The 13072-nt window shown below is 35.7% G+C and overlaps 1 protein-coding gene across 2 annotated transcripts in view; it reads right to left on the bottom strand.

The window, feature by feature from the left end:
• Window positions 1-4311: 4311 nt before the first annotated feature.
• The window catches only part of SLC9A3 (solute carrier family 9 member A3), a 62903-nt gene continuing 54142 nt past the window's right edge, over window positions 4312-13072 (bottom strand). Inside the window, exons 15-17 of one of the 2 annotated variants that reach the window (XM_085220051.1) lie at window positions 12952-13065; window positions 11446-11689; window positions 8340-8479 (exon numbers count right to left, since the gene is read on the bottom strand). In XM_085220051.1, the coding sequence (XP_085076177.1) occupies window positions 8476-8479; window positions 11446-11689; window positions 12952-13065 (362 nt within the window). In that variant the 3' untranslated portion in view covers window positions 8340-8475. Of the gene's footprint in view, window positions 8480-11445; window positions 11690-12951; window positions 13066-13072 lie in introns of both variants that reach the window. The other variant, XM_085220052.1, reaches the window with a different exon arrangement.

The raw sequence follows: 13072 nt of genomic DNA, 5'->3' as shown, positions 1-13072 counted from the left end.
TAGTGCAAGGGAACAGAGCTAGGAAAAAAAGGGTACATAATTTTTTATATTTCAAGAATCAATAAAGCTTCAGAAGGAATGGAAACCCCTAGAGAAAAGTTCATGTGTTTGTGTGGTAAAGACTTCTGGGAAGCAGAATTCACTACTTTCTTCACAGCCTTGTCCATATATAAAAGTGTTGCAAAACAGTTATGTAATCAGTGCCACTGGTACAACTTCTTGCAATGCTGGTAAAAGCTAAAGAAAATAAAGACTATTTATCTTTAAGCCCGTTATTAGGATTATACTTCTAGCTACCACCACCTGTGGAGAACATAAGAGTAGTGTATTTTATGTGGCAAGATAAGGCAAAGGTTATAAGGACTAAGGCATATGTTCCTATTGCATTGGAGTGTACATTCTTTCTGGGAAAATCATTCATGTTAAGAATCAAGAAGGCTACACTTGAGCCCAGAGATCCTTAGCATTTTCTGCAGTGCAAAAAGACCATGTTTTTAAAATTAGTACCAAATAAATACCTTCCTATCACATACTCTGAGGATTAATATATGCACAACATTTTATTCAACTTTTGAACCGGTCCTATCTCACCCTTCTCCAGGCATACCACACTGTACCCCTCTGCAGTCTGGGCTCTTGGATCTTGTATAAACCTCTAGACACCAGATGTCCTGACTTTGTCTAGGACAGAGTTAATTTTCTTTGCAGACATTGTATAATGCTGTGTGTCCTGCTTTAAGATGGAACATAGTTGATTTTCTCCATAGCATCTGATGCCATGTGTTGGCTTTAGGAGAAAAGCAATGCTGATCAGACATCAGTGTTTTAGATGTTGCTGAACGGTGCTGTACAGAGCCAAGGACATTTCAGTTTTTAAGCTTCTTGTATTGTCCTGCCAGCAAGGGGGCTGAGAATGCACAAGGAGCTGGGAAGGGGGCACAGCCAGGACAGCTGAACTAAAAGTAGCCAAAGGGATATTCCATTTCATATGACATCATGTGAAAGAAAACTGTAAAACTGAGGAGAGTTGGCCTGAGAGGCTGTCAGTGCTCAGAGCCCAGCTGGGCATCAGTTGGCAGGTGGTGAGCAATTGCTTTGATCATCGCTTGTTTTGTGCATATGTAGAGATATATATATAATGATTTTTATCATCACTATTATTTCTCTTTTCCTTTTTTTTTTTGTCCTAATAAACAGTTTTTATCTCAAGCTTTCTACTTTTTTTTCTTTTTTCTGAGTCTCTCCCCCATCATACTGAGTGGGAGGAGAGTGAGTGAAAGGCTGTATGCTGTTTAGCTTCTTGCCAGGTTAAACCACAACACCAAGTTTTGAATTCATAATGTAAACAGTGTTGATAACACATGACTGATTTTGTTGTTGTTGCTGATTTTTCTATGTCTAATGCTACTTTGCCTGTGAGAAGGTACAAGAAGATGGGACCAGTCAGAATAGCTGACCTAGACTGATCAAAGAGACATTCCATACCATGCCATGTCATGTTCAGTAATAAAGCTGGTGAAAAGAAGGTGGGATACGAGGGAGACATTAGACATTTGGAGTGATGGTGTTCGTCTTGCCAAGTAACCACTAGAGCTCTACTTTCCTGGAAATGGCTGAATATCTACATCTTGATGAGAAATAGTGAATGAATTTCTTGTTTTGCTTTGATTGTATGCACAACTTTTGCTCTACCTAGAAAAACTGTCTTTAGTTCAACCTGCAAATTCTCACACTTTTACCTTTCCAATTCTCTCTCACATCCCGCTGTAGGGAGACTACGCAAACAGCTTTGTGTTCTTAGCCATCTAATGAGGTTAAATCACAGCATCAGGGATGACAGGATCTTGGAATGTTTTCTTGTGGATACCTCTCCTGACCTTCTGCCAGGAAGGTAGGTTTTGTTTCGGTGAGCAGAGAAAGTAGTCTTGAAACCTAGAAGTGTATATGTATGGAAAGAAGTGAATCCTGCTACCTCACCTATCATGCTAGAATCTATCCTGATCTGACCTTGATTTGTCAGCTAACTCCTCAGAGACTGGACTAGATGACCTCCAGAAAACCCTTCCAACATAACCACTTCTATGATTCTATGATCCCCTGTCTTATGCCACACAAGTTAAATTTTCACTAAGCTACAGCCTCAACGCTCACAGCGCACATACACAGAGTCAAATTAAATTTCTTTGAATTACTTTTTATATAACATAGATATTTTCAGTATTGAAGATGAACGTGTCAAAATTTCAGAGCAACAAGTAATTAAATGTTAAATGTGCAAAAATGAAGAGGATTAGATTTTGTAAATGACAGAAAGCAGTAGCTCTAAGAAAAACAATTTTAGATGATTATTTGTTCCAGATTATTCTTGAAAATGGAACTTCAGGTCAACCAACTCACCTGTAGTAGGTAGAATTGAAGGTTTTGTGTGGCACATCTCCTAGTTAACCTATGAGAAGAACCTGTGTTTTTTTTGAGGCAGAAATGATATCACTCAGATCCACAAAAGCATTAAATAAATTTCACTGTAAGCTTTGTCTTCCAGTCTTCCCTTTCTGTAATTGAAGAGTGCGTTGTCATATTGGTAAGAAAGTTTGAATCGTAAGATTCACTTGTGGTTAGGATTTTGGAGTAAACTAGAATATAATTATGAGTCCAAGATAGGAGAAGGCCATGGCAGACTGAATTTCACTTTATATTTGGTCCAATTTGTAGCAGCTCTGAAATAAAAAACTTTCTCCCACGTATCAGAATGTTTAGGTCAAAGACAAAGTTTCCAGTCTCGTCAGCTAAGAGCAAAATGTAAATAGTGGTAGAAGATTATCTTCTGACACAGGCAAAAATAACATATGTGTGATGACATGTGTTACATACAGCTGTAACAGAAATTATCTAGTATGTCTATGTAGTCTCTCTGTGACAGTTGTATTATGCTTGTCATTCAGCAAAATTGTGATCTGTCGCAATGTGATGTACCTCTTGGTCCATTAAGCTAAGAAGTCAGTAATCTGATCCTATCAGAATCCTTACCAATGAGTTCAGATGCTGATTTACAAGCTTATTATTTCAAATAGAGTTGTGTGTTCATGACTTCTGTATGCTTTATGTGACAAGGGTGACAATGGAGGATGCTTTCTTCTAATATTCCACTGATTTTATGAGCTATTAGCTAACTAGCGATTGCACGAACACATGACAAGAACTCTTCCTATTCTGCTAGTGCAGCATCCTACCTGCTAGCTGCAGGATGGTCTAGTTGTCTCTGCTATATTTTTCAATCTCTTCAGACCCATGTTTAGAAAACAGTTTTTATGTAATTCTATTAAGTCTTTAATTCCACTAGATTATAATTTATGTATTGGGATTGTAGAAAGCAATGTCAGGTGTAGAAACATCTTCATGGCATGATGACATCAGAAATGGTAGTTTTCACTTGGATCACAAAGTCTTCTGGGAAAATTAGTTCATCCAATACAAGATAGCTTAGATTAGGATTCCTCGGTGTCTGTATAGGAAATAAAGCTATCTGGCTACCCAATCTTCAAAAGGGCATTGCGCAATAAAATAGAACCTCAAAAGTGGCTTGAATATTTGGATCAGAAGAATATTATAAGGTGTTATCTACCCTTACATACGTAATGTGTAAGTAATAGTGTTATTATACTATGTACATATATGTATATATACATATACAGACAAAACACTGGCCCTTTTCTTTTAAGGATGGAAATACTCACTTCATAAAGTCAGTGGAAGTCCTGCCATTCACTTTGGTTGAGTTAGGACTAAAGAGTATAACAGTAGTCAAGATATCTTCTAAAATTGCTGCTTTTAATGATTTGAGTTTTATAAATGACATGAATTATCAACAATATAATACTCTCTTTCTTTCATTCTTTCTTTCTCTTTCTTTCTTTCTTTCTTTCTTTTCTTTCTTTCTTTCTTTCTTTCTTTCTTTCTTTCTTTCTTTCTTTCTTTCTTTCTTTCTCTCTATCTTCTATCTCTCTTTCTCTCTTTCTTCCTTTCTTTCTTTCTTTCTTTCTTTCTTTTCTTTCTTTCTTTCTTTCTTTCTTTCTTTCTTCTTTCTTTTCTTTCTTTTCTTTCTTTTCTTTCTTTCTTTCTCTTCTCTCTTCTCTCTCTTCTCTCTCTTTCTCTCTTTCTCTCTTTCTTTCTCTCCTTCTCTCTTTCTTTCTCTCCTTCTTTCTTTCTTATTTTGATTAAGGGACAGAAATTCAAACAGTCCACTTATTCAGAAGTCTTGTATGGAAAGTCTTCTCTAAATTTGCTGAATAAATGAGTCTAGCCAAAGCAGTGTAATTCTACCAAAATGATACAATTTATTGCCAGGTTTTTCATTATGATACGTTACTAAAACATTTCTATAAAGATGCATTAGCAGAACAACTTGACTTACTTAAAAATATTTGCAAGAAATTGACACCTCTTGGAAAGTACACAAAAATCTCCGAATAGCAGCACTCCACAGAGTGATAATTTAAGGCACATGATCATTTTACAAACTTTTTAACATAAATCTCTGACTAGATCACATATTTGTAAAATATAATTTCATACAATTAACTTCAGAGCTCAGAGAGGATTCATCAGAAGTCACATACACATTTTTTTAACATTGCTAGGACATAATGCAGCATAATGAATGTTGTTAAAAATTATTCTATACATGGAGAAAAATATATAGAAAAGACATCAAATATTCTTCATTTTTTCATTTACAACAAAGTGGGCCATAGTTACACGTTACGAGTAATTATGGAATACCCAACTTGACTTCCTTTGACAGAGCTTATCATACACACAAAAAAAATCTAAAGATATTTTTCAGCCAGGAAAGCTCAACAAGAACTGAACTGGCCTCACCAGAGGTGAACTAATTTACTGTCTGATCACACCAAACTAATTAACTGCTATCTCATATGGTAAAAAAATAAACTGATATACATAGTCAGCTTTAAATCTATGTAACTCTGATGGAAATTAGTGGGCCTCAACCAACTAAACTACATTGAAGAAGCAAGAAAATACTTGTACCATCAGGACTTGTACAGAAATCTGGAAACAGATAGAAAGAGTAAAGAAACAATGTGAGATAGATAATGAAATCTTATAAATTGCTTTTCTTATATACCCGCGTAAACATAGAGAGCAATTGCCATAGAAAAAAATAAGGGATTATAATCTATTATATTCTAGCTGGGAGTATTTTTTCCAGTGTGCAAATTGAGGACATGAAACTTTTTTTTAAGGACATGAAACATTTCAAACAGAAACTTCGCCAACTAGAGCTCTGACTTAGAGGCAACTATATGAGAAAACATCTTCCAGAGTCCTAAGATCTTCATAAATTATGAAAATTATTCCAAGGATAAGTATCTTCACTACAGGACTGTCCATTTTATCCTCTGTCTGTTGAACTGTGGCTACACTGCCCTTTATAATACATACAAGGCTTAAAGTATTTGGAAGCCAGTGGAGAGCTAAGCAGTTTGTACATAATGCCTTTCCATTTCTCCTGCTGTCAAAAAATGGGCTATCATTTGTTTTGCAAAAACTCCTGTAACTCACAGCCTTCTCAAAAGCAAACAGAATCTTGCTGGCTCCTTACAGAAAATACTTCATTTATAAAGACTGTAGTGTTACTGATCCTTTTGTTCATCATAAGAAACATACAAGAACATGAAAAGCTTGTAACTTTGGATTTTAAAAATTGTATACGCTTGTGTGTGCAACACTTAACTGGTGAGAACTTGCATCTGCTGGTTAGGATTTACAAATGCTTTATTGAGGTAGCCTAGGATTACTCTAACAAGCATGCAGAAAACACAAGGCATAACATGTCTCTTCTTCTGACTGCAAGACAGCAATGGCCTCTGTACCATATCAATAAGAAATGAAAGTCTTGTTCAAAGCCAACACCTTACTACCAACTTTGTTGTTGGTATTTCAGCATTATGATATGAAACTGGAAGTTAGATTTTGGCACATTGCATTTCCTAAGTGAAAATGTCTGAGATCAGTAATGACCTTGCTATGTGTCTGTGCTGATCACTAAAATTACAGTACATGTTCCAATTACAACAGGATTGAAATATTTTACCAAATAATATATGTATGTATATATTCAGTTCAGAAAATGTGGTATTTACATCATGGAATTACAAAATTTACTGGAGCTTTTCAGTTTTCAATTGAGTCTGTGTCCAAGATGATCATGTACAGCTGTGGATTGTGGATTGATATCCAAGGACCAGTACTCCGAGTCTGTAAAAGCATAGGTTATGTAACTAGGTTTGTATACAATAATTGCCATTGCACCTCTGCAATCTGAACTAGCCTAGCAGACAATATTAGCAAAGAGTACAAAGATAGATAAAAGCTATGGGCCTGAATTTTTACATATTGCTTCACTCTTAGAGGATGAATCGGTAAATCTATAATTGGACATCTAACACAGAATCAGCCAGAGCCCACTTCAAAATCTCAGTAGGTATAGTGAAACAACCACAGATTTCCACAGATAAAATAAAATTTACCAAAGAAAGCTGCTGTTGAATCCAGCATTTAGTAATACAGCTACTTCCCTGAAGCTGACTTAGCTCACTTACATTTGTATGAAGTAGAAAAAAGGTACACATTAGGATCAAGGAAGTGGTTAAACACTCATCTCCTATTAATGTCAAAGAATCTTGACAACTTATAACCACTGAAGATTTTGAGACCAAGTTTCAGGACTGGAGTCAGTTAGGGTAAAGCAGGCTGGCATGCAGTATCATACATGAATGAGAAGTCTTCGAGTTTTCATTTTTATTTTATTTTCATACAGGCTAGCTTTGATAATAGGAGTCTAATGCAATTTTATTGACTGTCATTTAAAAGAGAAGTGGAGAGAGGCTGGGGATGGAAAGTTCACAACCCAAGCATACTGCCTTTATACAGTACTTTGAAACATGGACATCCTGAGTCTTCGTGGCACTAACTCTTGTGTCAAAAATGGCATCTGAAAGGCCATTATCCCAATCAGTTATAGAAAGTGCATTATACATAAATTAACAAGATAATCCAACAGAGTATTTGGAAGATGTCTTCCAAAGCAGCAGGACAAATGACAAATATTTACACTTCTGTGAGGCTATTTAAAATAGAGCAGCTTAATTAAGAATACAAAATTGCTTGTGGTTACATGAGATAAAATTATGAGCTAATTCTGGATACTCTTTCATTCACTGAATTGTGGAAATGATGATGAATGAAGGAAATGACCATCCAGGAGACCTGGACATAATTTCAAAATGCAGGACTTATCCCTCCCTGCAAAGATTTCTGCCAGAATCAGTACCTCATGATTACTCAGTAACACACATATTCAGAGCAGTAAAATATTTTTTCTTTAGTTTGCACTTATGAAAGGCACTGATCCATTTCAGCTGGAGTAGAATTAGCAGGCAAGAGGCTAACCATTGACTTCTCCTACATTAATTTCATACGACATAAATACTGAATTAATGAGGCAAAAAATGCAGCCCATTTTGTTAAAAGTATTTACTGGGAATGTATGGCATAACAAATCATTTATATATTAAAAAAAGAATACTTCTTGTTTTAGCCTTCCAAAAATAATGTTTCTTTTGTAACAGTCTACATGAAAAAATAACAAGGAGGCATATTTTCCCTTCATTATGCAGCCTTCTAATATGAATGTGGACGTAAAACTGTAAGTGCAGCAGAAAAGCTCCAGAATTTCTGACATCGTGGGATGCCACTTCCTTTCCATCCAAAATCATTCTACAGTAGGCCTTGTGAACCAAGTGGCTTCTCTCAAATTTTACAGAAGACCTTTGTTCAAAGAATTCTCTCTTGGTTCCTCCTTTCAGGTAAGTCCTGGCTCACAATTGTGTTTCCTCTTGCTCCAAAGAATGTGGAGGGACATGGCAAGATGCTGGAAGAGATGCTAGTTTTTGAAGCTTAGGGTGTTGAAGAGGTTTTGGCTTGTGAAATGAACGTCGGCTTTGTACACGCCTGGCTGCAATGGATCTGTAATTTCCTTGTACATCAAGCAACATTTTCTTTTCTCTGGGCTCCTTCATGTAAGGATCTTCCAATTCTTCAGGTATAAGTAAAGAATTCTCTTCTTGTGAATTCTCTGATTTGTAGCTAACTTCAGAACAATAACCTGAGTTTATCGTCTCTTTGTTATCCGTATCTGCATCTGTTTCCCAGAAAAGATCAGGTACACTTGGGTCACAAGAAGCTATGTATTCAGAGACAGTAGAAAGAGATATATTCCCTCTGTTTTCCAAGGAAGAATAGTTTTGTGTCCAAGGCATTTGAATACAAGATGGAAAGAAGTGAAGGGGATTCTCTGAAACACTTTCATTTTGGTTTAGTTGGTCAGATGTGTAAGGAGGAAATTTGTCATCTGAAGAGGAGTATTCTGTCATTTCAACATCTTGGTCCATATCACCTAGAGAGTACAATTAAATAGAAACATTTGTACATGTATACTTTGTATATTACTATTCTGGCTAACGGGCTTTTCTTTTGGCTATTTTTTATGAGTATATTATTAAAATGAGTGGTTTAAGACCACACATTTTTGAGCTGGGGAACTATATCTTGTCCCTGCTTCTATCTTGAACAACTTAAAATGAGCCACTTGTCCTTGTTGAGAATCAGGCAAAACTGAGTTTAGTATTTGCAATGAATGCAGCCTGCTTCAATACTTAGGAGATGGAGTCAACATCAGATTATTATAGTGCATTTTTATCTTGAAACATTTATTCCTAATGCTTTCCAAGGAAATCTTTTGAAAGAAATTGCGCTCTTTAAATAAAGAAACAGAATGTTTCACCAGAAAATCAACTTATTCTTAACTGTCATCCATGATCTTTTTTCTTTAGACTATGTAGAGAATCTTCACATGTCCGCATTTGGTTTCCAACTTACTTTGGTTTTTAAAATCTACTAATTGAAATTTCAATAAAATTTTCCTATTAGGAGAATTTTATTAAGTATGTAATTGAAAGGACTGTTTCTGAGAATAATCAAAGTCCCAGATTACTTTCTCAGGAAACCTAACTTCCCAAAATACTTCTAAAGAAACACAGCACTCAAAGCACACAAATCCTGATATTTTAAAGATACCTGCACAAAAACTCATACATAGCAGTTTCTAATAATATAGTCACTTATAATATGGCAATAGAAGTGAGGAAAAGAATAAAGGTTAGAAGTTAAATTTTGGAAAGTATTATGGTCAATAATTTATGACAAACTAAGTGGGAAAAGGGAGAGGAAGACTTCAGTGTGGCTAAGTGTCAAGGAGTTAGAACACTGCTTGTTATTCAAGTTTTTAATAAGGATATCAGAATTTAACTCACAGCTCTTTAGTTAATCTAACATTTCTTTTAAAACACTGTTTTAATAAAATGATCAAAGATATGTTATATGAAACTGATTATTCAAACAAACTCATCCCTACAGGTTTCTCCATTAAACTGATGTACTTTCTGTAATTACACTTGAACTAGCACACACTCTGCAAGATAGAAGCCAGAACAGAATAAAATCAGAACTTCCTTTCCTCTTTGTTTTCCAAAGATTATTAAATTTTTTTCAAAACAAAATCATGCAATGCTTACTCTTATACTGAGATCTTTGTCTGAAAAGTTTCATCAATTAAGTACTTTCAACTTGCCACATTCCTTTATTTGTTGATGAACAGAATGCACTAGGTCATACATTTATGATCTTGGATTCTACAAAAGCTAGACAACTGACTGTAACATAATCAGTGCCCTATGTTCTATTCAATTATGATGGTTAAACTGTGACCTGACCGACCTCATTTACTGCACTGACTCTGTAGATTATAGAAATGAAGGCTGATTTTATGACGTGGAAAATTTTCATAGAGCAAGAATTAAAGGGCAACTGGGATATTTATATAAACCCAGAGTTAATTTATTTTTAAACCTCTAAGACACTAGAGGCAACATGTTATTTACTGTAACAAATTTATTTACTGTGTCAAATGTTTTTCTGCTTCTAAAATAAGATATGGATTAAGAGAAATTTAGATTTATAAGATCATCCAATCCAACCATCCACCTATCACCAACATTTCCCACTACACCACATCCCTCAGTATACCTAAATGTTTGTTGAACACCTCTAGGGACAGTGACTCCACTGTTTCCCTGGGCAGCCAGTGCCTGACTGCTCTCTCAGAGAAGTGGTGTTTGCTAAAGTTCAACTTGAATCTCCCCTGGCGCAATTTGAGGCCATTCCCTCTAGTCCTATCACCAGTTACACGAGAGAAGAGGCTGACACCTAACTCACTACCTCCCTTCAGGTAGTTATAGAGAGCAACAAGGTCTCCCCTGAGTTTCCTCCAGACTGAACAATCCCAGCTCCTTCAGCCGCTTCTCATAAGGCCTGTGCTCCAGACTCCTCACCAGCTTTGTTGCCCTTCTCTAAAAATGCGCCAGGGCTTCAGTATCTTTATGGTGAGGCTTCCAAAACTGAATATAGTATTTGAGGTGCGACCTCACCGGAAAGAAGTACATAGGGATGATCACCTCCCTGCTCCTGCTGGCAACACTATTTCTGATACAAGCCAGGATGCCATTGGCATTCTTGGCCATGTTGGCACACTGCTTTCTTATGTTCAGCCAAGCATTGGCCAATACCCTCAGGTTCATTTCCTCTACATAGAATTCAAGCCAGTCTGCCCCAAGCCTGTAGTGTTGTCTGAGGTTGCTCTGGACAAAGTGCAGGACCCAGCACTTGGTTTGTTGAACTTCATCCCATTGGCCTCAGCCCAGCTATCCAGTCTGTTCAAATCACTCTGTTGCTTCTATTGTACACCAAAATATAATAGAGTCCAATGAGTTAAATGACTCATCTGACCTTTTTCAAGCAAAAGGTATTTTTTGATGTCAGCAGATGGACTGTTTTTATGCTGCTTCATCCTATCTTTGCTTACGCATGAAGACAGTCCTGACAATGTTACTTAAAAGAACGACTGTTTTTTTTTAAGAATTTGAATCAGAATTATGTCATTTCAGGGAATTCAAACATGAGTTTTATCTTCTAGAACTGACCAACCAAGAAAAATGAACTCTCTTGAAACTGGATACAAAAACATTTGGATGTTAGGAAAATTTTTTGCTCGGCATTTTAGAATTTACAAGACAAAACAACGAGCAAGAACATTTTCTACTCTAAAAATGGCAAGGCTTTTGACCTCAAATAGATGGGCAAATCTCAAACAGAAAGAAGTTTTGTTATTCAAATAGAGGGAAAAAGTCAGGAAATAAAGAGACACTGGGAGAAGAAAAATCAGAAAAATAATCTTGTCGGTACTCAGGATTGATATTGATTGAGATTGATTAAAAATAAAGGAGATAATCTCTTTTAAAATATTACATATGTGTTGATTCTGGGAGAAAAGGTTTGGGTTGTTCCTCTGGGCCATCTGCTAGCAGGAAGGAATCTATTGATTTATTGCTGAGTCGGAACGGAGTGAGCCGTCTGAAGTTGTTTGGAGAATATGGGATCTGCACTCGGGCCCTTTGTGATGGTACCACAGTATCTTCACTAGACAACCATGGTGAGAACTTCATGTAGATGCTTTGATCATCATCAGCTGAAAATACTGGGTTATCAATTCCTAAAAAAATTCACGAGTGACAAATACAGTTAATCAAAATGATTTCTTGGTAACACAGAAAGGTGCTTTGTAAAAGAGGAATAAAAAAAAATAGGCAAAAAGACTATTATATAATCGAAGGTTGCTTTTTCTGACTTGGTTATAGCTAGTTATTTTGGATTTTTTTTTTTATACAGTGAAGAACTGTATAAAATATGCAGTTATGATTGACATATCTGGAGAAAATAAATAAAATTGCCAAAAGAATAAACCAACACATCCCCTAAGTAAAACATAGTTGCAGTTGAAATAGTTGCAGAAAAAATCAGACCAAATCCATAAAAAAGAAGGAAAAGATGAGAAAAAAATGCAAAAAAATGCAAAAAATGCACATCTCCAATAAGGAACAAGATGTGTGTGAGGGCACTGGAACAAGACACAGAAGTAAAAGGAGCCTTTTAATATAAATACCTTTTAATATAATACCAGATAAAGAAATTGTAAAATTAGTCTAGGCCTGTATTTTGCTAGTCACTTACTTCTGGATTGATTTCTGTATGTCTTTATAAATATTCAAATGTGGAATTTGTCACTGAGCAGTTAAAATATTGTATCACCTGACTGTCAAAAGAGTACAGACACGAAGATTTTTCTTCAGTGTATGAATGGCATTACATATGCTGATAATTCAATTCAGACACTAAAGTGCTAAAGAGATACTAAACCTTAACACCTTACAAATCGCATCATATACTATCTCTTATATGTAGTTTACTGTCAGTATGGTATTTCAGAGCCTTCTGGGTCAGGAATTCAGGTCCAAGGAATACTCCTAAATATCTGGAAATCTGCACTTTTCAGTGACTTCTGTAAGTCTGCAGGGAATTGAGGGACTTGTGAATTTAAGAAATACTGCATGAAAGAAGAAATATGGAAGATATAATTGCAAAGTACTTTTATGCAAGTAGAAATCAATTGGCCTGGTGAGGTAGGACAACATTAACATTTTCTGTTGCTGGCAATAATTTAGATCTGAGTTAGGCAGTCATTTTCACATCTCCTGTCAGTATTATCAATAGCAATAGCAAATTTGATGCTCTCCATAATTTCATATACTTGAAATTTGTTACCTTTGCTATAATTTTAAGCAAATATCAACCCCAAAAGAAGAGATCCAGTCAAAACAAACAAACAACCAAGAATACAGGCTAAAACTGCAGCATTTCTAGTCATTATTTTTTATATTTGAGTAAAAAAATTCTGCATGCAATTAATATTTTTACCAGTAGGGTTATCTGTGAAATTTTGCTTGGTCACATTAGCCAGAAAATCAACTCCTTTGCCTAGATGCAAAGTTTCATAATCATTATTTTCTTCTGCTTCAGAAAATTCCGAATCTGGAAC

This window comes from Meleagris gallopavo, chromosome 3 (assembly GCF_905368555.1).
Source record: "Meleagris gallopavo chromosome 3, MGAL_WU_HG_1.1, whole genome shotgun sequence".
In the NCBI taxonomy this organism is placed as follows: domain Eukaryota; kingdom Metazoa; phylum Chordata; class Aves; order Galliformes; family Phasianidae; genus Meleagris; species Meleagris gallopavo.
The sequence above is the reverse complement of the archived record's forward strand: the minus strand, read 5'-3'. Positions and strand labels throughout refer to the sequence as shown.